General features: G+C 36.0%; 2 protein-coding genes across 2 annotated transcripts in view; one reads left to right on the forward strand and one right to left on the reverse strand.

Annotated features, from left to right (window-relative positions):
* Positions 1-4,272, forward strand: part of bmp6 (bone morphogenetic protein 6) — a 121,361-nt gene extending 117,089 nt beyond the window's left edge. The window contains exons 6-7 of the mRNA XM_061921907.1: positions 3,061-3,171; positions 3,235-4,272. Coding sequence (XP_061777891.1) covers positions 3,061-3,171; positions 3,235-3,384 — 261 coding nt within the window. The 3' untranslated portion in view covers positions 3,385-4,272. The remainder of the gene's footprint in view (positions 1-3,060; positions 3,172-3,234) is intronic.
* Positions 4,273-9,069: 4,797 nt separating this feature from the next.
* The window catches only part of txndc5 (thioredoxin domain containing 5), a 17,080-nt gene continuing 302 nt past the window's right edge, over positions 9,070-25,847 (reverse strand). Inside the window, exons 2-10 of the mRNA XM_061921910.1 lie at positions 24,225-24,377; positions 22,197-22,302; positions 22,024-22,120; positions 20,521-20,636; positions 20,308-20,394; positions 15,889-16,053; positions 15,434-15,516; positions 14,443-14,572; positions 9,070-10,254 (exon numbers count right to left, since the gene is read on the reverse strand). Coding sequence (XP_061777894.1) covers positions 10,132-10,254; positions 14,443-14,572; positions 15,434-15,516; positions 15,889-16,053; positions 20,308-20,394; positions 20,521-20,636; positions 22,024-22,120; positions 22,197-22,302; positions 24,225-24,377 — 1,060 coding nt within the window. The 3' untranslated portion in view covers positions 9,070-10,131. The remainder of the gene's footprint in view (positions 10,255-14,442; positions 14,573-15,433; positions 15,517-15,888; positions 16,054-20,307; positions 20,395-20,520; positions 20,637-22,023; positions 22,121-22,196; positions 22,303-24,224; positions 24,378-25,847) is intronic.

The following is a 25,847-nucleotide window of genomic DNA, read 5'->3' on the forward strand; positions in this document are numbered from 1 at the left end:
TTTTGACTAGCTTTAAAAAAACAACAACCTCGGAGTACTCCTGTCATTTTTGTGTACATCGACACTGACAGTGTGCTCTTTTTTTATACAGGATCTTTGAATGTATATATTTTTTTAAACGAAGTACCCCTCTTAGAGGATCTTTGACTAGCTTTAAAATAAAAGAAGAAAAAACGCGGCAAACCCTTGTCATATAGATGATCTTCAGCAAACAATTTAGTGGACATAGACAAGGGCACAAGTGCACCTGTCCCATTTGCCGTTGATCGTTCAAAACAGAAGCATGCTCCTGCCTTTCTAAAATATATTTGATAAGCATGCTTGTGGAAACCTATGAAAAAGCAGCGGGTTATTCCTGTATGTCCGTAACGTTATGCTGCCTACTATCATTAGGGGTTGTGCTATTTTTTTAATTGCTATGACATACTAGAACAGGGGTCTCTAAACTACAGCCTGCCTGTGTCCAAAATCCGGCCCGCGAGAAGTCCCAAGTTACAAAAAAAAAAAAAAAGTTGTAGTTTTTTAAAAATCTATCCTGTCTAATCCATTTTTTACCGCTTGTTACTCTTGGTGTCTCCTAGCCGCTCATGCAAATCATATTGTTTAAAAATGCATTTTCCCATTGATAACGTGACATCGCACGGGCGAGTGCGTGGCAAGTGGATTAGTGCGCGAGGAATGAATACATATACATACATATTTATGTATATATATACACATATATATATATATATATATATATACACACACACACATATATAAATATATATATATATATATATATATATATATACATATGTATAGATTTCTATGTATACCGTATATATGTATGTGAATGTGTATATATATGTATGTATTTATATATATGTACATGTATATATGTGTGTGTGTATATATCTATATGTGTGTATATATACATATATATATTTACACACACATATATATATAAGTATATATATATATATATATATGCAAGTATATATGTATATATACATATATGTATATATATATACATATGTATAGATTTATATGTATACCTTATATATGTATGTGAATGTGTATATATATGTATGTATATATATATAGAAATATGTACATGTATATATGTGTGTGTATATATCTATATATCTATATGTGTGTATATAATCCAATCCAATCCACTTTATTTATATAGCACATTTAAACAACAATAACGTTTCCAAAGTGCTGCACAGCTGTGTTAAAAACAATTGTAAAAAAAATAAATAAATAAAATAAAATAAAAAAAAGTATATATATACATATATATATATATATATTATGCTCCACCAATGACTGAATAAAAACAAAAAAAACAAAAAATATAAAACCAATAAAAACAATATAAAAACAAATATGATTAAAAACTATTTTAAAGGGTAAAATAAATTAAAACAGTAAAATAGAAATCAAAGTGTATAAAAAACACAGAGGACAACAGAGGACCACACAACTCACGTAGTGTTAAAAGCCAAAGAATAAAAGTGGGTCTTAAGACGAGACTTTAAACACTCCACTGTGGAAGCAGTTTGAACATGGAGCGGCAGAGTGTTCCAGAGCTTAGGGCCGACCACAGAGAAGGCCCTGTCTCCCCTGGTCTTAAGTCTGGTCTTGGGCACCACAAGCTGGAACTGGCTCTCGGACCTCAGAGCGCGCGCGGGATAGTAAATTTGGATGAGGTCCGAGATATATTGAGGTGCCAGTCCATGTAAAGATTTAAAAACAAACAGCAATGTTTTAAAATCAATTCTAAAATGAACAGGGAGCCAGTGCAAACTCTGAAGAATTGGGGTTATATGCTGGCATTTCCTGGCCCCTGTTAAAAGTCGTGCTGCCGCGTTCTGGACTAACTGCAACCGGGAGAGAGCTTTTTAGCTAATGCCAGCATAAAGTGCATTGCAGTAGTCCAGGCGACTTGAAATAAAAGCATCCACGACTTGTTCAAAAAGGTTAAAAGATAAAAACGGTTTAACCTTTACTAAAAGACGAAGGTGATAAAAACACGATTTTAAAACGCCATTGACTTGTTTGTCTAGTTTAAAATCGCTGTCTATAGTGACGCCAAGGCTGGTGACTCTGGGACGCACATAATTTTGCAATGGTCCCAAGTCAGTGAGGGCCGGACCAAAAACTAAAATTTCCGTTTTTCCCTCATTCATTATTAAAAAATTCTGGGCTAACCAAGCCTTGACGTCGCATAGACAGTTAAGAAGGGGTGTCAGGGGGCCGTGGCTTTTTGAAATCGGCATATAAATTTGGCAGTCATCTGCATAAAAGTGATAAAACACTCCATGTTTCTTAAAAATATCTCCAAGAGGGAGATAAAGCGCGAACAGGATGGGGCCTAAAATAGATCCATGGGGGACACCACAGTAAAGCGGGGCAGAAGAGGAGGTGGCGTCCCCCAGCCTGACAGAGAAGGACCTCTCAGACAGGAAAGATCTGAACCACGCTAACGCAGTCCCCCTGACACCCACACAGTCTCTCAGGCGGTCTAAAAGAATTGTGTGATCGACTGTGTCAAAGGCAGCTGTAAGATCTAAAAGCACTAAAATGGCAGAGCTGCCAGAATCAGACATTAAAAGCAAGTCATTAAAAACCTTTAAAAGTGCAGATTCAGTACTGTACAAAGCTTTGTATCCAGACTGAAATGGATCTAAAGTGCTATTTTCATCTAAAAAAGGCTGCAGTTGTGCCATATATATATATATATATATATATATATATATATTTACACACACACATATATATATATAAGTATATATATATATATATATATATATATATTCAAGTATATATATATATATATATATATATATATATATATGTATGTACATGTATGTATGTGTGTGTATATATATATGTATATGTATATATATATCCAAATAGTTTTAACCCAATGCGGCACTCGAGTCAAAAAGTTTTGGGACCCTTTTATTAGAATGTATTTTCTAGGTATTTATTTATTCAGCATTTTTTATTATGTGCAATAAAGATATTTGAAGATGATTTCCGTCAAGACTCTTCATGTGTTCCTCTTAGGACTGGATCATCGCCCCGGAAGGCTACGCCGCCAACTACTGCGATGGCGAGTGCTCCTTCCCCCTCAACGCCCACATGAACGCCACCAACCACGCCATTGTGCAGACGCTGGTAACCGCAAACATATAACTGAAGTCATGTGCGACATCGTCTCATCACAGGATCTTTTTTCAGGTGCATCTGATGAACCCCGAGAACGTGCCTAAACCCTGCTGCGCCCCCACCAAACTGCACGCCATCTCCGTGCTCTACTTCGACGACAACTCCAACGTCATTTTGAAGAAGTACAAGAACATGGTGGTGCGGGCTTGCGGTTGCCACTGACCCCCTGTGGTTGCCTCAAGGAGACACTGCAGTCACTGCAGGATTGAATGAACCTTCATGGACGTCTGTTAATGACGCACCTTCTCAGATGGGCAACTGCTTCCTGTTTGGAACATTGAGGTGGGTTGGAAATGCTAATTGCATCTTTTTCCACATGAGAGAGGAATTCAGTATCTTAATATTCCAATTGCCTTAACGTTCTTGTCAGGCTCTGCTGAGTCCCAAGTCCGTCTCGAACACAATCTTGCTCACATCGCATTTTAGAAAGTTGGCCCACAGCATCAAATGGATTCTGCTCAATGAGTCTAATCGGTGCTCATTTGCAGCTCAATCGTATTTTTGTGTTCTTTCTCCCTCCTGTTTGCATTTCAGTCACCTTATTTACACTCCCAAAATAAAAGTGACTAAAGCAAAGTGTCCGCAGGCTATTTTAGCAGACTCACTGTCAATATTTGCCTCGTCTAACATGATGCATGTCCCGGCTAAAAGTGATGTTGTGGTCTAAATCTTTCCATGTGCGACTGTGGAGTCTTTTCCACGACAAATTGGAAAATCTAATGGCAAGAATCATCACAAATATTTTTTGTGTCAAATACAAAATATACCTCTGGTAAGCTGCTGTTTACATTTGTGTTGTGTAAATACTTGTACATTCTTCTATTTATTGCACCTTTTATTAAAAAGAAAATAAATTACACCTTAGTATAAGAGAAAAGAACAAAACCTATTTTGGAATTTTTTTATTATGAAATCTCATGTTACAACCTGTTTTTTTTTTTTTTTTACTAAACCATGGGCAGTGCACAACCCATGAGTGGGAAAAACACACAAAAAATGTGTTACTTCAGTTCTTTTTAGGGGTTTTTATAAAGATTTCCTGACAAAACTCTGCTGTGTTTGTCTTCTTGCATTCAGTGTGTTTTAAGACTTCAGTGATGACGTTAAATGACCTGGAAAAATATGTTTGTGTATACATATATGTATATACATGTATGTATAAGTGTATATATACATACATATATATTATATATATAATATATATTTACATACATAAGTATAAATATACATACATACATAGGTTGGTATGCATATATGTATACATATGTAGGAATATACATATATATATGTATGTATATATATGTATCTATATATACACACATATGTATATATACACATATACATTTGTGTACATATATTTATATATACATGTATATGAGTATCCATACATATATGTGTGTATATATGCATACATATGTATATATACACGCATATGTATATATATAAATATGTAAACATACATATGTATATACATATGTATGTATACATATATACGTACACATATAAGTATAAATATACACATATACATGTATATACGTGTATATACATATATATATGTATATATAAAGTATATATATAAACTTATATATACATATGTATATATACATATATATATAAAAACCTACGTATATGAATGTATACTTATGTATGTCTATATATACATATGTGTATATAGTATTTATATACATATATAGTATATATACATATATATGTATGTATATTTATACATACACATGTCTATATACATATGCGTATATATATATACACACGTGTATGTGTATACATACACGTGGGTATATATACATATGTTACAGGTCTCACAGGAATGTGAGTTCAGTAGACAAAAGGTTGTGTTCATAGTCTTACCCCTGGAAAACACAGGCAAACTTTAGGAAGAGTGAAAACCCGAACAATCCTTGAAGCTTCCCTAGTTTCCTCTCTTTATTACACATTTTATATATTACCTATAATCCACAATATAATTATTCTCTAAATTCAATATTACATTCTCAAAACATATCTTCTCCATAGCACAATAGCTATTATAATGGTATATACGTCTATATTCACATTTCTATAGTGTTGTTACAGAAACATTTTGAGTAATTGACTTTTACAAATGGGGAGGTATAATTTAGACATTAAATCTCCTTGGGAAGTATATTTGGAGTCAAACAAAATGTATCCACATCACTCAGTTCATCATCTATTTACACATATAAGAATCAATAACAACATATTTACACAGATAAGACTTTGTGTGATATAGAGATAGAAGAGTATTTCTCTACAACAGAGCACTATATATACACACAGCAGTGCTTTTCGTTGGCATAAAAAGGGTTAACTGCTCTCAACTGACCCACACACATAGAAGAGCTAGCTAGATGCTAACACACTGTAGTATTAAAGTCTAAAGGCACTAGAACATCAATCTATGTTGCTGAACCATATTACATTTGAATTGTAGGGTGTTTAGTTATCAAATGTTTACATTTGAGATATTTCACAACATTACGAACCTGGAAAACACAGGCAATGTTTAGGAAGAATGAAGACACGAACAGTGCTTGAAGCTTCCAAAGTTTCCTCTGAGGGGAGGGGGAGGAAATACCCACACCTAAAAAGTGACCTACGGGCAACTACTTCACTACACATCAGTTCCGCTCTTCATTTCTGACTCTCACTGCTGTCTTGGAGCCACTATGGATTGAACTTTCACAGTATCATGTTAGACCCGCTCGACATCCATTGCTTTCGGTCCCCTAGAGGGGGGGGGGGGTTGCCCACATCTGAGGTCTTCTCCAAGGTTTCTCATAGTCAGCATTGTCGCTGGCGTCCCACTGAATGTGAATTCTCCCTGCCCACTGGGTGTGAGTTTTCCTTGCCCTTTTGTGGGTTCTTCCGAGGATGTTGTAGTCGTAATGATTTGCGCAGTCCTTTGAGACATTTGTGATTTGGGGCTATATAAATAAACATTGATTGATTGATTGATTGACTGTCTTTACACTAACATGGATGGAAAACGGCTGTAACTTTTTTCAATAAAAGTGATTTTTCAAAAAACATATATTCCACATTGTGAAGGCATCACACATACACGTGTACATAGTATATTTATATTCTTATTTTACTGTTATATTTTTATTCCCCTTGTTGCTTTTCATTTTTTATTGTTATTGTAATACTTATCTATATTGTGTCCATTTAAACCCCCATTATTTACTTTTTCAAAATTGATCTCAACTCTGTACACTGCTGCTGGAATTTTAATTTTTATATATGCATATATACATGTATATATGCATGTATATATACATGCATGCATATATACATGTATATACATGCATACAGGGGCTGGTCATTTTATTTGAATATCATGAAAAAGTGTATTTATTTCATTAATTCCATTTAGAAAGTCAAACTTGTACAATGTATACATTCATTCCAAACAGACTGATACATTTCAAGTGTTTTTTGCCAAAAAGGAGATGATTATAGCTGACAACCAATGAAAACCCTAAATTCAACATCTCAGAAAATTAGAATATGGTGAAAAGGTCAGATATTGAGGACACCTGGTGCCACACTCTAATTAGCTAACTAACTCAAAACACCTGGAAAAGCCTTTAAATGGTCTCTCGTTTTGATTCTGTATGACACAATCATGGGGAAGACTGCTGACTTGACAACTGTCCAAAAGATGACCATTGATACTTTAAAGAAGGAGGGCAAGACACAAAAGGTCATTGCCAAAGAGGTTGGATGTTCCCAGAGCTCTGTGTCCAAGCACATTAATAGAGAAGCCAAGGGAAGACAAAGATGTGGTAGAGAAAAAGTGTACAAGCAAGAGGGATAACCGCGCCCTGGAGAGGATTGTCAAACAAAACCGATTCAAAAATGTGGGGGAGATCCACAAAGAGTGGACTGCAGCTGGAGTCAGTGCTTCAAGAACCACCACGCACCGACGTATCCAAGATATGGGCTTCAGCTGTCGCATTCCTTGTGTAAAGCCACTCTTGAATAAGAGTGGCTTTACATGCCTCAAAACAACTATGTATATGCATGTATGTATATATGCATGTATATATGCATGTATATACATGTATGCATATATACATGCATGTATATACATGTATGCATATATACATGAATATACATGCATATATACATGTATATACATGCATATATATGCATATATACATGTATATACATGCATATATACGTGTATATATAAATGCATATATACATGCACATATACATGTATATACATGCATATACGCATGCATAGATACACATGCATATACATGCATATATGCATGCATAGATACACATGCATATATACATACATGCATATACATGCATACATTCATACATGCATATACATAGTTGTTTTGAGGCATGTTTAGAAAAAAATAAGAAATAATGCACTTTGTGAAAGTCAAAGTATAGCATTTCCCATAGTTGTAGTGGGTATCAGGATTATCTCAGGGAGAGCATGCCCAAAATTCCAAGCTGCTGTTTTGAGGCATGTTAAAATAAATAATGCACTTCGTGACTTCAATAATAAATATGGCAGTGCCATGTTGGCACTTTTTTCCATAACTGGAGTTGACGCGCTCTTATTTTAGAAAACCTTGTTTTCGATTGATTGAAACTTGTATTAATAGATTGCACAGTACAGTACATATTTTGTACAATTGACCACTAAACCTGAATAAGTTTTTCAACTTAATCAATTTATGGTAAAGTAACATTGTTTAATGCATCCTGCAGGGCATCACAACAAAATCAGGCATAATGTGTCAATTCCAAGACTGTATATATCGGTATCGGTTGATATCAGCATCTGTAATTAAGAGTTGGACAATATCGGAATGTCGGATATCGGCAAAAAAAGCCATTATCGGGCATCTCTAATATATATACATACATATACACATGCATACTGTATATATTTATATGCATATATTCATACATACATATACATGCATTTATACATACACATGCTTGTATACACATACATATATGCATATATGTATACACACACATATGCATATTTATATACACATAAATACATCTACTGTATATACACATATGTATATATATATATATATATATATATATACATATACTGTAAATACACACACATTTCTGTATTTACACGCACACATTTTCAAAAACGACCGATACTCAACTAGTATGTTTATTAAAAGTAACAGTAATTCTACATAGTATACTGTTTTAAGTAAGCAATAAATATTTAATATTTTCTTCAAAGTAAACAAGTCAAGTTATAGTATATACTTATACTAGTAAACTATTTTTTAAATATAACCAATTATACTAGTTGTAGTCTATTTAAAAGTAATCGATTAGTCTTATAATTTTTTTTTTAACACAAATCTAATGTTTTTACTAGGATCATCTTTTTTTAAAGTAACCAATTACTGTAATACTTGTACTCTTTGTTTAAACAAAAAAATAAGAATTATTCTAGCACATTTTTCTACTATTACAAAAGTAACCAGTTAATACAACAGAATCTTTAAATATTAACCAATTAATGCTAATCCTATTAATCTTTTTTCAAAGTAACCAATTACTAATATAATAATTTAAAAAGTAAATTATTTCATTTATACTGTTTTTCAAAGTATAAGCGTGACGAGCGACAGGTTATGTGCTGTTGACGTCACAACCACACATTTAGGAACACACAGACAATCTAACAAAAGCCAAAAAATTCACAAGAATGCTTAGTTTTGCTAGTGAGGCATTCATGTAACAATACAGTAAGTGCATTACTGTGTGCTCATGTATCAAGTAAACATACCATACACCACAGTGACTGTACATTTTTATTTGAAAGCTGCATGTATTACAATTGAAGTTTAGGCACAATATAGCGCCTAATTTTGGTTGAGGGAAAAAAATCTGTCTGGTTGAAATTGTGTTGTGATTTTTGTGAAAACTTGATGTTGCATCTAGGAATAAAAGATGTGTCAAAAACACGACTGCAGCAGGTGTTCACCAGCACAATCCCAGAACAAAGTGGTTTCTAGGAGTTGTAATTGTAGCTGGACGAAAATGTCTTTACAGTCACGTGTGTGCTGTACTCCACTTTACAGCAGAGGAAAGTCAACGTCATTATAATATGTTGGTTTATGGGATTATAAGGAAAAATGGCCACAAAAAAAAAAAAGGCTTTTGAGGGGAACACTAGTAATGAGTCCTGCAGCGTCATTATCAAAGAAAAAACGTAAGAACACGGGGCTGCGCCGAGATTTCTGATCATGCGTGGCGAAACGTGTGGATGTGGACCCCAGCTAAATAAACAAAAGGTACCTATAGGGGATACACACAATTTTTGCCTGTCTGCACAGGCCTCGGCAGCTGGGGAAAAGGGTGATTTTTCAAAAATGGGAAAGGAAGTACCAGGGCTGCTAGTACCTTACTTTGGTATCCCTGACCAGCAGAATGCATTTCAAGGTTCCAGACACATTTTGGGTGAAGTCCTTCGTAAAAAGTGTTGCACACAAAAACAAAACAGCTGATACAAAAGCAAATGAACTGATAAGAGTAAGGATTTAAGAAAAGATTGTTAGGTACAGCACAGTCCATGCCTGACACCCACCAAAGATGAGTAGGGAGGCGCGTGTCCCTGAGAAGTCAGAATAAGAGGCACAGCTCAACTTACCGCAGCTGCGCTAATTAACCTTATGAGCACCGCATCATCACAGAATGGCTTCCGTTACGTAATACACATGGAAGAATACACATGGCAAATCTCAAAGTGGAAAGGAAAGAGCCCCGCTTCAGAGGAACAATGAAAAAAATACATTCACATACCCGGGAGACCCCCGACCTTATAAGGGTATGACAGGAGACCACAAAATGGTGTCGTCTCTAAAGCTCGTCCCTTGCCTGCTTCATCACGAAGCTGTGCAGGCTCTCCAGGTCCCGACTGCCGTTGTACTCGTTACCCTGTTTCCCTGCATGGAAGATGATCAAGGTGGGGTACCCCTGCACCTGAAGGGTGACAAGTTACAACATTTTCAAGCTCTTAAACCACATTTGCAAACATGACTGCCTATTGAGAGGTTATGATGCAGTGAAAAAATATATCAGACATTTCTATATATTTAACCCTAATGTTCTGTCGTGTGTACCCAGTGAAAACAAACCCTTCAAACAAGTCCATATTTAACATCAACCCTGAATATACATATCAAATATAGTATCATATTTTGTGGATTTATTCCTTTAAAAAAGACAGTATGGTTACATATGTCACTGGTTTTATTGAAAACAATAACGTTACTTTTCAGGGGTAATTATTACTATTACAAAATAAGATGGGTCAAATATTAGCAGCAATATTAATTGTAGTGTAAAATAACTACAATATACTTTTTTTTTAACAAATTAAATGAGTTTAGGAGACTTATGAGAACTTTAATACATTTGCTTGAGGTCTAGATCAGTGTTTGTTAACCATTGTGAGGCCGCCAAAAATATCTGTTTTTCAGCTGTGGTCAGTATGAGATGCAGGTTTACTGAGTTGTAATACACCTTTCCACCTCTTGTGGCAGTAATGACAATATCAAACAGAAGAAGTCTGCAGCTAAAGTGAAAAGTATAAGCGCAAAAAATATGATTAAAAGTTTAGTTAAGAAACTTACTTTCTTAATTTATTAATTTAAACTATCAATTTACTTTAATTTAGCACAACATAATTGCATGTAAATATATGTTTGGTCAGTTATTTGAGTCCCTTCTTATGCAATATGTTTGATTAGTATTTATTTTTCTAATCAGCCTGAAGACCAATGTTTGTGTTAAATTAATAATATTTGGCATGAACAGTTTCATATCATTTGGCAAGGTTGTAAACTGTAAGGTTAGATATAATTATTAAATACATGAGTAATATTACTAATTCAGTGTTAATATATAAGTGGGGCCTTCTGTAGTGAAAAAGTTGGGCCCCGAGGTCAAAAAGGTTAAGAACCCCTGGTTTAGATAATTCTTGGATATGCTTTAGTGTAAATTTTGTTTCACAGTAACATATATCACACTGTTTCTGCTGTGTCTGAAAGATGTTTGATTTTGGAGGCATTCCCTTTAAAATGCAAATGAAAACCTCTAGGCCCCATCCTCTCTAAAAGTATCAGAATGTTTATTTGGAAAATGTACACAGGTAAATATTTATCATGAAGACGAACATCACTGTCGCACGCACACATGTAACACACACACACACACACACACACACACACACACACACACACACACACACACACACACACACACACACACACACACACACACACACACACACACACACACTCTCTCTCTCTCTCTCTCTCTCTCTTTACAGGCCTGTACCACATAACATTATTAATATGTGTGTGCATATATAACACAAAGCCAATTCTTAAGATGTTCTTATTCTGCCAAAAAAGAGAAACTATTTCCCAACAGGGCCATCTTTGGTTTGACATGCATTACACATGTTTTATTCAAACAAGTGAGAGTGCATGTTAGTATCTGTAGTTTATATGGTAATCTAACGACACTACCCCAACTAATATCATTTCAAATGTGTGTGGTAAGTTGTTTAACACATTGTGACTTATATTTTATCAGTCTATTTGTTTAATTTGGTACCTCAACATTTTGAATTGTATGTATTGTATTATCTGGCTACATTTGTTTTTTACTTTTTGTTTTTATGTACAATAAGTAATATATAGCAATTCTCCTGTGGGTAAAAGTGCAATTTCAATGTTATGTGTATTTATAAAAATAATAAATGTCATCATGAAAATCCTTGTTTATCTAAAATGTTTTCCCCTAATAGACACATTGAGGATAGAAAGGGTTTGTATTAGGATATCCAACTAATCGATTACTCAATTACGAAAATAATCAGATAGCTGCATATAGTCACATTTGGTAGAGAAGCCAGACGTACACACGCGAGAAAAGTCTAAGATCCGTAGAATTGTGTCACCTAGGGTCTGAATCCGTGTAAATGAATGCCAGTAGTGCTTCACTTCCAGGACCAAAATGCACAAGGCTGTAACAGAGTCTACTTTATAATGGGCCATCTTGACCAAACAGTGCCATGTGAAAGGTTGTCGACAAAAAAAAAAAACACGGAGGTATTTATTTTACAGACATCCGAGACGAGAAGAAATGACAACAGAGGCAGCAGTTATGCCAATTTCACAAGCTTGAAACAGAGGGGGAGGAGACTAGCCGAAAGCACATACTTTGAAATGCAAAAATCAATTTGTACGCCACACACACTACGTTTACATCTACTAACTTAGTCTGATTTTTCAAATACTTTGTTTTATTGTATTTTCACACCAATGTATCCAAATGTTGCTATGTTTTTATTGAATGGTATCTGCTTCAGGGTTATAACCCGTGCATTGAGACTGGCGCATGCGCCGTACGAAGGGTCCTTTCCGGTGGCACACACCCACTCTAGAGATCAGGTTTCCAATCGCATAATCTAGGTGTGTCAGTCCAACTTTTCAAAAAAAACGAACATTATCGGGTCAAAATGTTTAAATGGACTGTAGTAGGCTTATTTAAAGCCATACTATTTGAGAAATCAGAACAATGAAGTGCATGTACAAGTACTGACTGTAACGTCACGTTGTATCCACTGTTAGGAAGACTGCAACACAGCAATCAGAGGTTTCCAAAACTGTGTGCAAACTCATGTCGGAAATTATTTGACGCTTTGGTATTGTTACACAACTATCTAGCTTTGAAAAAACTTTAATAACTCAGAAAAGTGGAAAATCATTACTGGTCACGTGAAATATTGATCTATTACTACAGCTTGAAATACAGGAATTACATTTAAGTAATTTCAACAGCGCTGCCACCCTTGCAGAAAAATTCTGCATGCTTTAAACAGAAAAAAGTAACACTTTCTAATGAACAAATGTAACATTGAAATCATAACATAAGAGTGCATTAGTTTAAAGGCCTACTGAAATGAGATTTTGCGATATTGCCATATTTTTGCTGAAAGGATTTAGTAGAGAACATCCAAGATAAAGTTCGCAACTTTCGGTGCTAAGAGAAATGCCCTGCCTCTACCGGAAGTCGCAGACGATGACGTCACACGTGTGGGGGCTCCTCACATATTCCCATTGATTTTAATGGGAGCCTCCAACAAAAAGTGCTATTCGGACTGAGAAAACGACAATTTCCCCATTAATTTGAGCGAGGATGAAAGATTTGTGTTTGAGGATATTGATAGCGACGGACTAGAAAAAAAAATAATACAAAAAAATAAGTTAAAAAAAACAAAACGCGATTGCATTGGGACGGATTCCAATGTTTTTAGAGACATTTACTAGGATAATTCTGGGAAATCCCATATCTTTCTATTGTGTTGCTAATGTTTTAGTGAGTTAAATAGTACCTGATAGGTGGAGGTGTACGTCCACGAGTGTCTTGACGCCAATGTCTCAGGGGAGTCGACGGCAGCTTTATGGACGGCACAAGCTCAGCTTTTCTCCGGTAAGAAGCAACTTTTTACCACAATTTTCTCACCGAAACCTGCTGTTTGACATTCCGTCGTGATTCATGATTGCTTGACCGCGCTCTGATCCATAGTAAAGTTTCACCTCCAGGAATTTTAAACAAGGAATCACCGTGTGTTTGTGTGGGTAAAGGCTAAAGCTTACCAACTCCATCTTTCTACTGTGACTTCTCCAATATTAATTGAACAAATTGCAAAAGATTCAGCAACACAGATCTCCAAAATACTGTGTAATTATGCCGTTAAAGCAGACGACTTTTAGCTGTTTGTGTGCGCAGCGCTCATACTTCCTAAAAACCCGTGACGTCTTGCGTACACGTCATCATTACATGACGTTTTTAAGACGTAACTCCCGGGAAATTTAAAATTGTAATTTAGTAAACTAAAAAGGCCGTATTGGCATGTGTTGCAATGTTAATATTTCATCATTGATATATAAACTATCAGACTGCGTGGTGGGTAGTAGTGGGTTTCAGTAGGCCTTTAAGATACATGTGTCTCTTTGTTGCTGGAAATGCTTAACAGCAATGATGATAATTACAAACATTTTTATCTTCTCTAGCAAACTGCTCATATATTTGTTCAAAACAGCCAAAATGGCACAACAGTAAGCACAATAATCATATGTCTACTTGTATACTTACAGAGTACTTGTTGCAGACCGTGCGCTCTACAGTGCAGTCCACTTTGGCAACCTTGACGTCTGTGAGACCGGGGAAGTCCTTGGTAGATAGATCCTCCCAGACTGGAGCGAGCCTTAAGCAGTGGCCGCACCTGCATGGCAGCGCACCATAACATAAGATCATAGTACTACCACTGACATCATAGTAATACTAGTATAGCACTACAGTAGGTAAACTTTGTTCTACATGATGTACTTTATGTCATGGTGTAACTTTTACAAAATATCCCAGTGAAACTAACGCGGAGTACTTTAATGCTTATTTTGCGTACACATATCCTGGTGTACTGTAGATGTACTTTATGTCATGGTGTAACTTTTACAAAATATCCCAGTGAAACTAACGCTAAATACTTTAATGCTTATTTTACGTACACATATCCTGGTGGTCTGTAAGACCGTGGGATTGGGTTGCAGGTTGTCTGACGCCATTTCATGATGGAGACATAGCTCCAAAACTGGTTTTATGGTGGATTTTTTAAAAGACTTGGGTCACAGCAATCAAGCAGTAAAATGAATAATATTGCATCCAATCATGAATATTTAGTGCAGTTTAAAAGACTACACAAAATATAGTACCACCTATTAAATACCTCCTCTCTGCCGTTTGCCATTTCCTTCCACTACCCACACACACATTGCTCCTTAAAAACCTCAATTATCTCTTCTACAGCTTATGAGAGACTGGTACACTCAGTAGGTGCTGCTGTTTTGGTTAGTGACAGATGAAATGACACTATTCTCGCTCCTTTAGATTTCTGTGAAATGTAAAATGCAATAGTAATAAAATGTATAATACTGTTAGCAAATAAAATAAACTGTGAACGACACCTGATGCAAAGATTTAGATTTCTGTGAAATGTAAAATGCAATAGTAATAAAATGTATAATACTGTTAGCAAATAAAATAAACTGTGAACGACACCTGATGCAAAGAGTGAAGATAATTCTACCATGGAGCGAAGAATTTCACAAAGGTGAGGCCTTTGGCGATGCTCTCTTCAAAGTTGTCATCTGTCAGGATCAAGACGTTGGACTGCAGACAGGAGACACAGATGATAGGCTAATGATTAAAGATGTTAAAAACTGATTTCGACAAATACTGGGTCACATCGATAACTATATGTGCTCCACAGAGCAACAGGCTTGCTTCTTAAATGTCCACAGTGCTAAGTTATTTTCAAGTTTGTCTTTCAAATTCCAAATATACCATTTATTGCCAATTTTCTTGATATCATTATCAGAAAGGAAATGTTGGGCAATATCGGCATATCTGTAACAAAGCCAATATCGAAAATCCCTATTAATGAGACACAACCCAATCCTAAAACATGTGCCAAACGTGGAGGACAAGGTAGAGATAAAAGTGCTTTCAATCCATATTTGGTCACATTTAGCTGATATTGACCTCCTCCTTAGCTTCCTCTTTAGTTTCTTCCTTGGGCTCCTCCTTGGGTTCCTGCTTCGGTTCCTCCTTGGCTTCTACCTCCTCCTTGGCCGCCTGCAGTTGGGTCTCCACGTATTTTTTAAGAGTGTCAAAGTCTCTCTTTCCTTTGTACTGTTGGACTTGTGTCTGCAGTAAGAAGAATCACATGCCACTCATTAGCATCCTCAATGTAATTCTGAATCGAGTATTTTGTCTTAAGTTATGCATTATCAGCATAAATGTACATAAAAAAATTAATTAAAATGTAATAAAATACAAAAAACAAATACATATATATGCCAGTTATAATACAAATCTAAGAAATTTGTCATAGCAAATATTTGTGGATTATTGTTTGCTTAAATGCATCTATAGTGAGGATTAATATTGTGGTAATTGTACACTTGGACTTAATACTCAGGGTTTCCCGCAACGCTTTGTTTTTTTTATTTTATTTTATTTGTCCTGTCCAGCTTCTCAGGCAAATCATATACACTGTAGTTGACGTAGATGCCCATATCGGCTGTTCAGATTTATTTTATAAAAGAGGAGTGTAGGATACTTCTCTTGTTGCCTTATTTGTATTTGACTTTATCAAATGTATTTATATTATCATTTGGTGCTAAGCTAAAGTCTTAACAAGCTGCTTTGCTTCGTACTGCCTCAGTCAGTATGTTTGTCCAGCACCCAGCATGGTCCCACCCACACAACCATCTGATTGGTTACACGCAGAGGGGTAACAGCCAATCAGCAGTGCATATTCAGAGCGCATGTAACAGCCAATCAGCAGTGCGTATTCAGAGCGGTAACAGCCAATCAGCAGTGAGTATACAGAGCACATGGAGTCAGTGCTCACAGAGGCAGGCAGAGAGGAAAGACTTTCGGGTTAGCAGAAAGGTGTTTAGCAGGTGAGCATAATGCAGCGGACCCTCTCCACATTATAATAAACACGTCCGAGTCAACTACTACTAACATCACTATAAGCCCATTGACATTATGTTAAATGAAGAGTTTCTGTCTCTGATAGTTGATATAATAATGTAAGTGCATCATAAAGCCCACATGAACTCCATGGTGTTCAGGGATGAATAGTCTCTCCTATTGCTATTGCACTATTTTTTCGGCTATAGTTACGTTTATCATTAGTAATGTAGCAGCCTAGTTTCCCTGCGGTCACATATGATAAAAATATAACCTTTACATAATAAAAATCAACTACAGGCTCCCTGAATGCTGTAATAAATTAAGCATGATGAGTTGAGCATTTGTTAGCATGTGGCCCCACTTTTAACTCTTTTTTTTAAACGCTTATTGCAAACGCTTACTTACAGTAAGTCATTAATTTGACCTTGTAAGTCATTATTTTGACTTTTTAAGTCAATATATACCAAGTATAATTAGTATCTCAGGTAACTGGACTGTTTTGTGTTTTTTTTAACTTTAGGTAAAATATAGATATATATCGTATATCGCCAACCAGGCGAAGCCCCCTTGCCTCTGGAGAGACACCACCGTAACTAACAAATATTCTGGGGGAAACACTACTATCTTCCATAACAATACATCGAGTGCAGGCTAAGTCAACTTGTAGTTGAATGCATGATGGAAAGTGTTTGAAAATGAACATGTCATTGTTTGTCTGTCAAACGTTCTTATTATAACACCTTATTAAGTGTTACCTAAAATTACTTGTTATTGGCCGCTATCGATGAGAGCGAGTCGTGTGTGCACACCACATAATGCAGCAGAGCAAAATTTATTTCTGTTTGTTTTTGGCCACACACTTTTTTTGTATACTAGGACAAAAAGTGCAGTTACTTTACATCTTATGGCCATCATGTGCCATCTCGCATATTTTCCACATTATTTTTATTTTATATATTTAGTTTTTGCCATATTACTTTGTTTATAATGCTTATGTTTCTTTAATATGCAGATTTAATTTCTACTTGAGGTACATTAAAGTTTTCTACTATAATGTTTCTTCTACAAAGTACATCATTATGAATGTGCTATTTTTTAAATAATACTTAGTTAAAGGATTTTAGTATTAGTACTTTTTGAAAATTTTGACCAAATTTAAAAATACCGCAAAAATAATAATGATAATTTTATTCACAATAACCGTGATAAGAAAATGTCATAATGTGACATTCCTACAACTCACTACTGTCCAAGAGAGCAGAGTGGAAGAATGCACAAGTTTGCAGTGATCACACCGCTAAGTTTGTTTTATATAGTTTTAACATGTATTATTTCTCATTTTAGTATTATATTGATATTATTTGTATTTCTTAAAAACACATTTGGTACGAGTGTTTCGTAAAGCACCAACTTGGCGAGCCTAAATAAAAAAGCAAATGCCAGCAAAACCTAAACAAATTTAAGCTTTTACCAAAGGCAGCAATCATAAATGAAGCCTTCAGCACATACACGTTATTGACATCTATTATAGTTTGATAAAGACGGGGAAACAGCGCATAAAACACACAGCAAAAAACATCAAGTCGACGCAAAGATAAATCATGAAATGCAACCTTGCCTGAACAAAAACTATGCATATTTATTTATTTGGGAGAGTCTTGACACCAATTACCTTGACCCAGCCACACACGAAAATAACTTGTAGACCTCTATGCTTTTCCAAGTTTTCATCTATTTTGTCGTGTAGAATGGCGTCCGGAGCACAATATTTCGATATGTCTGAGAATGCAACTGACGTAAAATCCTTAAAATCACTCGACAAACCCATTTTTTGATGAAGTATAGGGATCTATTCCATTGCAATTTGATTTTTTGCTCGAAATCTGCTTTTTGCCACCAGAGCAATATACACAAATGCGTGTAATTCGCCAAAATTCACCCATTTAGAGTTCGGAAATCGGTTAAAAAAATATATGGTCTTTTTTCTGCACCATCAAGGTATATAATGACGCTTACATAGGTCTGGTGATAATGTTCCCCTTTAAGCCTCTTTTGTACTTAGTTCAGATGCTGCTTGCTGTAAAACAACGTAACATTTATTGGCTATCAACAACTTGTTACGACTTTATGTATATCTAGGGATCAACAATTAAGTCTAATATTAATCAAAAAAATTGTTTGATAAAAACAGACTATCATGGAATCTCAGTAAAACTAAAATAATGCTATTTGGTAACAGTAGAAAAGAAAGTAAAACACAAATACAAATAGACGGAATAGAAATTGAAAGAGTAAATGAAACCAAATTTCTAGGTATAATGATTGATGATAAATAGAACTGGATAAATAGAACTGGAAATCTCATGTAAAAAATATACAACATAAAGTAGCAAGAAATACGTCAATAATGAATAAAGCCAAGTATGTTCTAGACCAAAAATCACTTCATATTCTCTACTGCTCACTAGTGTTACCATATCTGAGTTACTGTGTAGAAATATGGGGAAATAATTACAAAAGTACACTTCATTCACTAACAGTGTTACAAAAAAGATCAGTTAGAATAATACATAATGTTGGATATAGAGAACATACAAACCCTTTATTTATTGAATCAAAGATACTGAAATTCCACGACATAGTGGAATTGCAAACAGCTAAGATTATACACAAAGCAAACTATAACCTGCTTCCCAAGAATATACAACAATTCTTCTCAACAAAAGGAGAGAAATATAAACTTAAGAGAAAAATGTAATTTAAAACATTTGTATGCACGTACAACACTTAATACCTTCAGTATATCAGTGTGTGGAATTAAATTATGGAATGGATTAAGCAAAGCAATCAAACAATGTACTAATATGATCCACTTCAAGAAACTCTTCAAACTGGAAGTGTTTACAAAGTACAAAAAAGAAGAACTATGATAAACATTCTGATTTTACTCACCCATTCATTCTCAAAATAATCTTACTTATCTCATCGTATGGAATAAAACTTGCTTCACCAATTATTTATTTGTTTATTTATTTTTATCGTGATTACTTATTACTTAAGGAGTATACATTGTGAATACATTGAGAACAGGAAGTGAACAAAAGTTTTAGCAAGTGTTATGTAAAGAAAAGGGGTAGGATTAAATAAGCTCTGCTTCTTCCTACTCCTTTTCGAACATGTTGAAAAGAGAAACTGGAAATTGTGATGTATCTTGTTGTATGCTTGCATGTTCAAAATAAACTCAAACTCAAACACAGGAAGTAAACTTAATTGAAGCATGTAAACGTTAACAGTGTGAATGGATAATCAGTAACAGACAAGGGGATGGGGTAGGATTAAATATAAAGCTTTGCTTCTTTCTACTACTTTTCAAATAAGTTGAATTGTGCAAATGGAACCACATGATGTTTCTAAATGTAACTTGTTCAACATGTCAAACAAATAAATCCTAATCATAACCATGTTGAGTTATCATACCTTTTCGCCCTCGCTGAAGAACAGTAGAGTGGGATATCCACGCACTTTGAAGGTAGAACACACTTCGTAGTGTTGCGTGCAGTCAACCTAGCAGTGAAATATGAACATTAATGTTTCAACACATTCACGCTGAAAAAGACGACTTGCTAAATAATTGATTGCGATCATACAATCATATCAAATCAGTAATAAGTTGATTGTGAGAAGGGCTACCTTTCCTATTTTGACTTCTTCAGAGTTCTCCAAGGTGGCAGCCAACTGCTCCCAGGTTGGAGCCAGGGCTTTGCAGTGTCCACACCACGGGGCGTAGAACTTTATGAAATGTGCACCTGAGCAAATGAGGAAAACAAACATCACTGATTTTAAAGTAAAATCGCAAGATTTTTATTATTATTATTTTTTTAAAGGAGTACTCCCCTCACATTTCAACAGCCGTTTTTGTTAAGTGCATTTTCTCATTAGACAATACTATACAAAGTAAACTTGGACATAGTAGACCAGTGGTTCTCAACCTTTTTTCAGCGATGTACCCCGTGAACGTTATTTTTTAATTCAAGTACCCCCTAATCAGAGCAAAGCACTTTTGGTTGAAAAAAATAGATAAAGAAGTAAAATAGTTACTGATTTAATAAATTGTATTAACAGTGCAAAATATTGCTCATTTGTAGTGGTCTTTCTTGAACTATTTAGAAAGAAAATATATAAAAATCACTAAAAACGTGTTGAAAAATAAACAAATGATTCAATTATAAATAAAGATTTCTACATATAGAAATAATCATCAACTTAAAGTGCCCTCGTTGGGGATTGTAAAGATCCATCTGGATTCATGAACTTAATTCTAAACATTTCTTCACAAAAAAGAAATCTATGACATCAATATTTATGGTACATGTCCAGAAAAAATCTAGCTTTCAACACTGAATATTGCATTGTTGCTTTTTTTTTCACAGTTTATGAACTTACATTCATATTTTGCGGAAGTATTATTCAATAAATATATTTATAAAGGATTTTTAAATTGTTGCTATTTTTAGAATATTTTTAAAAAAATCTCACGTACCCCTTGGCATACCTTTAAGTACCCCCAGGGGTACGCGTACCCCCATTAAAGAACCACTGTATTAGACTATCAAGATAATTGTGTTTATAGTGGTGGTAGCGTCCAGAGCTGGCGCTGCATGAACGTTGCTGGCACTGGGAGATCTGTGGTTCATTGAGTTGAAACATGCACTATGACATTGTGATGCAGAAATTCAATCGTATGAAAGTTTTTCAACATTAGAAGCTCCAGGATGACAAGATAACTTGATAGTACACTGATATGAAAAGCTATACAGTGACTACTCTAAAGTATCATTCCTAGTGTATTGTCAATTGACAGGTGAGATACTGTAAACAGCAGCATATACTGTAATTCTGTCATGCAGTAGTCCATACGTTGACGCCCACTGAGCTGTAAACGCAAATAAACACCCTCCCACACGGTTTACACGCAATTACACAACATTCACTGCTGCCAAGATGTGAAGGCGGGACCTACAACAACAATGCCTATGTCAAAGTCGTCAAATCCAAAACACATGGCCTGAAATGTAAGTTATGTTAATTAAGGCATTTTAATTTTCTCACAAAAGTTAGAAGCTGAAAAGCAGGCTTTAGGATCATTCTGGCAAAACAGGATCTGCTTCTACATCTATTACAAGCTCAGCGTACCTTTGGAAACGTGCTCCTTAAAGTTACCAGCGGTGAGCTCATAGAGGCCGTCCTTCGGCTCTGGAGGTGTCGCTGGCTCGGGTTCTACCTCTGGATCCTGGAGAAAGCAGAAGGGTAAACGTCAGAACATTTTCAACTTGGCTAGTAGTTTGCAAAATGGACAAAATGCCTACAGAAGGCTGTGCCTCCAGCATTTTTAACATCCAGTCCTCCAGACTCTGCAGAGTTCTTGGCCCTTGGTACTTCACAGCCTCCTGATCTGGCTTAAAGAACTTTAGCCTACAAGTAAGAAAAACTGTTAAAGGTAAAGCATTTTTTTTTTTTTTTTTTGTCCGAATGCAGCCAATATTAGCCACCAACTACTGAGCTTTGTATATGTAGCAATATAGCAGTCATAAACATGATCAAACAATTTTACATAAAATATATATTTTTTTTTTTTATTATGGAAGTGTTTTATTTTAGTATTCAATTAAAACTCACTCATCTAATACAAAGTATTAGATGAGTGATGGATATTTATTTTAATTAAAATACACTAATAAGGGACGGCGTGGCGCAGTGGAAGAGTGGCCGTGCGCAACCCGAGGGTACCTGGTTCAATCCCCACCTAGTACCAACCTCGCCACGTCCGTTGTGTCCTGAGCAAGACACTTCAATCCTTTTTTTTTTTTTTTCTTTGTCATGAAAAAGGGAGGTTTTTGTGGTTGGTGCACTAATTGTAAGTGTATAGTGTTTTTTATGTTGATTTAATAAAAAAATAAAAAAAACATATATATATATATATATTTTTTTTTTTTAAATTTATTTATAAAAATGAATAAAAAATTATTCTGCGGCCCGGTACCAATCAGTGGTTGGGGACCACTGCACTACAGGCTCTTCTCACTCTTTCTTATCTCTCCTTCTCACAGAGACTTAAACAAGCGCACCTCCTTAGATACGTCGCATACCTATACGCCCTCGCGGAGCAGAGGGGTAGCGGCATAGGTAACGTTAGATGTGGTGCTAGCGGAGAGGTGCGAGTGGTAATACAAAAGAAAGAAGGTGCGAATCTGGCAACAAATGAAGGAAGAATTAATTCCCAAGATAAACAACACAGGGTCCATCGTTTGGCGGTGGTTTGGTTTCAAGCGGCAAGATGTCGAACAGACAACTGTAATATGTCAAGTGTGGCGCAAAAGCGTTGCGACAAAAAGTAGCATTACTGCTAATATGTAGTTTCATTTGAAAAGTTACCCGCTCGAGAATGAAGAGTGCTTGAAACTCCGCTTGTCAACATCTCCGTTCGGTGCCACACCAACAAAATGCCGAGGCAACCATTTCCACATCAACACTGTATGAAAAAAATTGTCAACAACAGAAGGAGATTACGTCTGCAGGAACCTACCACATAGCGAAGGATTTGATTTCATAATATGCAGCTCATTTTTATGACACTAATTGAAATATCTTGTGTGACATCATGCACTAAAGTGCACTTTGTTTGTTTTGAACTATTGTAGTAGCGTTCTGTACAAAAAGTGCACTTTAAATTTAGTGTTGTTTTGATATGTCATCTTGGTGACATCATGCACTAAAGAGCACTAATAGTTTTTTTTAAAACGTCTCTGACAATCTTGCACTTTCTGTTTTAAAATGACATGAATGTTTGTGCCACTGTTTAATAATGTTTTAATAAATACAGTTTTGGTGAATAGACTTAGTTGTGATTTCCCTCTCTGCATGAATGTTTAAAATGAGCATATATTAATGCAGTATGAACAAGAAAGTTTTAATGTAGACACATAGAATCATCATACTGGTGTGATTATATGCATCAAGTGTTCATTCAAAGCTAAGGCAAAATATCGAGATACATAACATGTGACATGGCCTAAAAATATCGAGATATTAAAAAAAGGCCCTTATCTCCCAGCCCTACCCTGATGTGGGAATGAGCCAAGGATGCTGTTGTGGCTTGTGTAGCCCTTTGAGACACTAGGGATTTAGGGCTATATAAATAAACTTTGATTGATTGTTTCACTGACAAAAAACAGGGTCAAAAAGGTGGTAGAAATATGACAACAATGTCTTAATATTTTCCAGGGTTATTCTGGAAGATGTTTTTTCTTTCTTGAAAATACATTTATAGGAAGTTGCTAATATTTGCATTTAGGTTTTTTTCTGAATTAAGCTTCAAACATTTGTGTTGTACTTACGTGGGATAGCCCCTGACCCCGTGCTCATTGGAACAGAACTTGGTGTCTTGGACACAGTCCACTTTGACCACATAGACCGGGGGGTCGTCCATACTGTTGTATTTGTCCGCTAATTCGTTCCATGCCGGCTGCAACCTCTTACAATGGCCGCACCTGTACAAATGAAAGATCAAGGTAAAAACTAAAATATTTTTTACATTCAATAACAAGCATGTAGTTAACTAAACATTTTTTATTTTATTTTTTTCCAAGATGGCCCCGCTGTAGTGGCTGCAGGAGCTCTATGCTCATGTCATGTTTTTTTTTTTTTTGCCTTTCGGTTCGGGACCCTTTGGGACTGTGTGACAAGGGGTGGCACTTTCGTGACTTCTGCTGTGCTTTTTTGTGAACTTCTGGATCTGCCTCCCGGGGGCCTTTTGGCCATGGAGACCAGCTGCTGGGTCTTTGCCACACCAAGAGGTGCGGATGAAGAGACAGGGCTGCGGACCTAGCGCTGAGACGGACAAGCTTCACAGTGTCTTGGATGAATAAGCAGGTGTCGGACACCTCGGTCTCCTTGGACGTATCCTCGTTCATCCATGCGGACTCCCGGTGGGCGGCCGAGGTTGGAGTCGGCTCTCTTGGTTGCTTTGCTGGGTCTGCTCCTGTCTCTGGCCATGCTCGCCCCCACCCCACCTGACAATGGCGTGGAACACCGCAAAAGGCACCACAGTGTATATGTTATTTTACTTTTGTAGCTGTGTGTAGAAGTGGCCGGTTGAATCAGCTCTGGTCTGCTCTTTTAATGTCTTTAATGTTTCCCTCTTACACACATGCTTATGTGTGCTATGGCTATGAGTTTATTTCCCATTGGCCTCAGTCTGGACCCCTTCTCCATGGCCCCGGGCTTAGACTGAATATTTTTTTTCTTATTAATGTTGTAAGCACAAACAGCAGAATCCCGCAAATTTTTCTTCAGCCGTCCTCAAACCATCTATTTGCACGGTCGCGCCATTTTCAAAACATATCTCGTGCAAATTGCTTGCGCACAATGGAAATTACGTATAATTTGCAATGTGCGCGAGATTGGTGAAATGCTTACAACATTAACCCCACCCCCTACCTTGCGTTTATCTGTTTCTCACCTTTTTTGTAAGGGGCAACGATCCTGATCTGTCTCCCTGTAATGTTTGTCCACTCTTGAATGGGATTGTGTTGAAAATCTTAACTTCCCCTCGAGGATTAATGAAATATTTCTGATTCTGAAAAGCCTTGATGTCCATTCCTACAGTATGAATCGTCATCTTTTGGCCCGCGTTCCACACATATGACAGCTTTCAGTCGCCGGGTGCCACGTCAGCTCAGTCTCCCAACTGAAAGCTTCGTCAGTTACCCTTCGAAAAATTACTTTCAACAACACTTTATGTTTACTATCAAACACTACAGTCAAAAACATTCAAAACAGTTAAAAAGCCAGCACGATAACTTGCTTGAAATGCTATTAGCATGAAAGCTAACCGTAAAGGTAAAGCACACGGAGGAAATTAAAGTGATGGCTAACTCTATGCTAAATGGCTAACTCGTTTATAAATATAGTGAACAAAGATTTAGTAACAATGACAACAACATTAGGAGGTCAGTTAG

This window comes from Nerophis ophidion, linkage group LG15, assembly GCF_033978795.1.
Source record: "Nerophis ophidion isolate RoL-2023_Sa linkage group LG15, RoL_Noph_v1.0, whole genome shotgun sequence".
Classification (NCBI taxonomy): domain Eukaryota; kingdom Metazoa; phylum Chordata; class Actinopteri; order Syngnathiformes; family Syngnathidae; genus Nerophis; species Nerophis ophidion.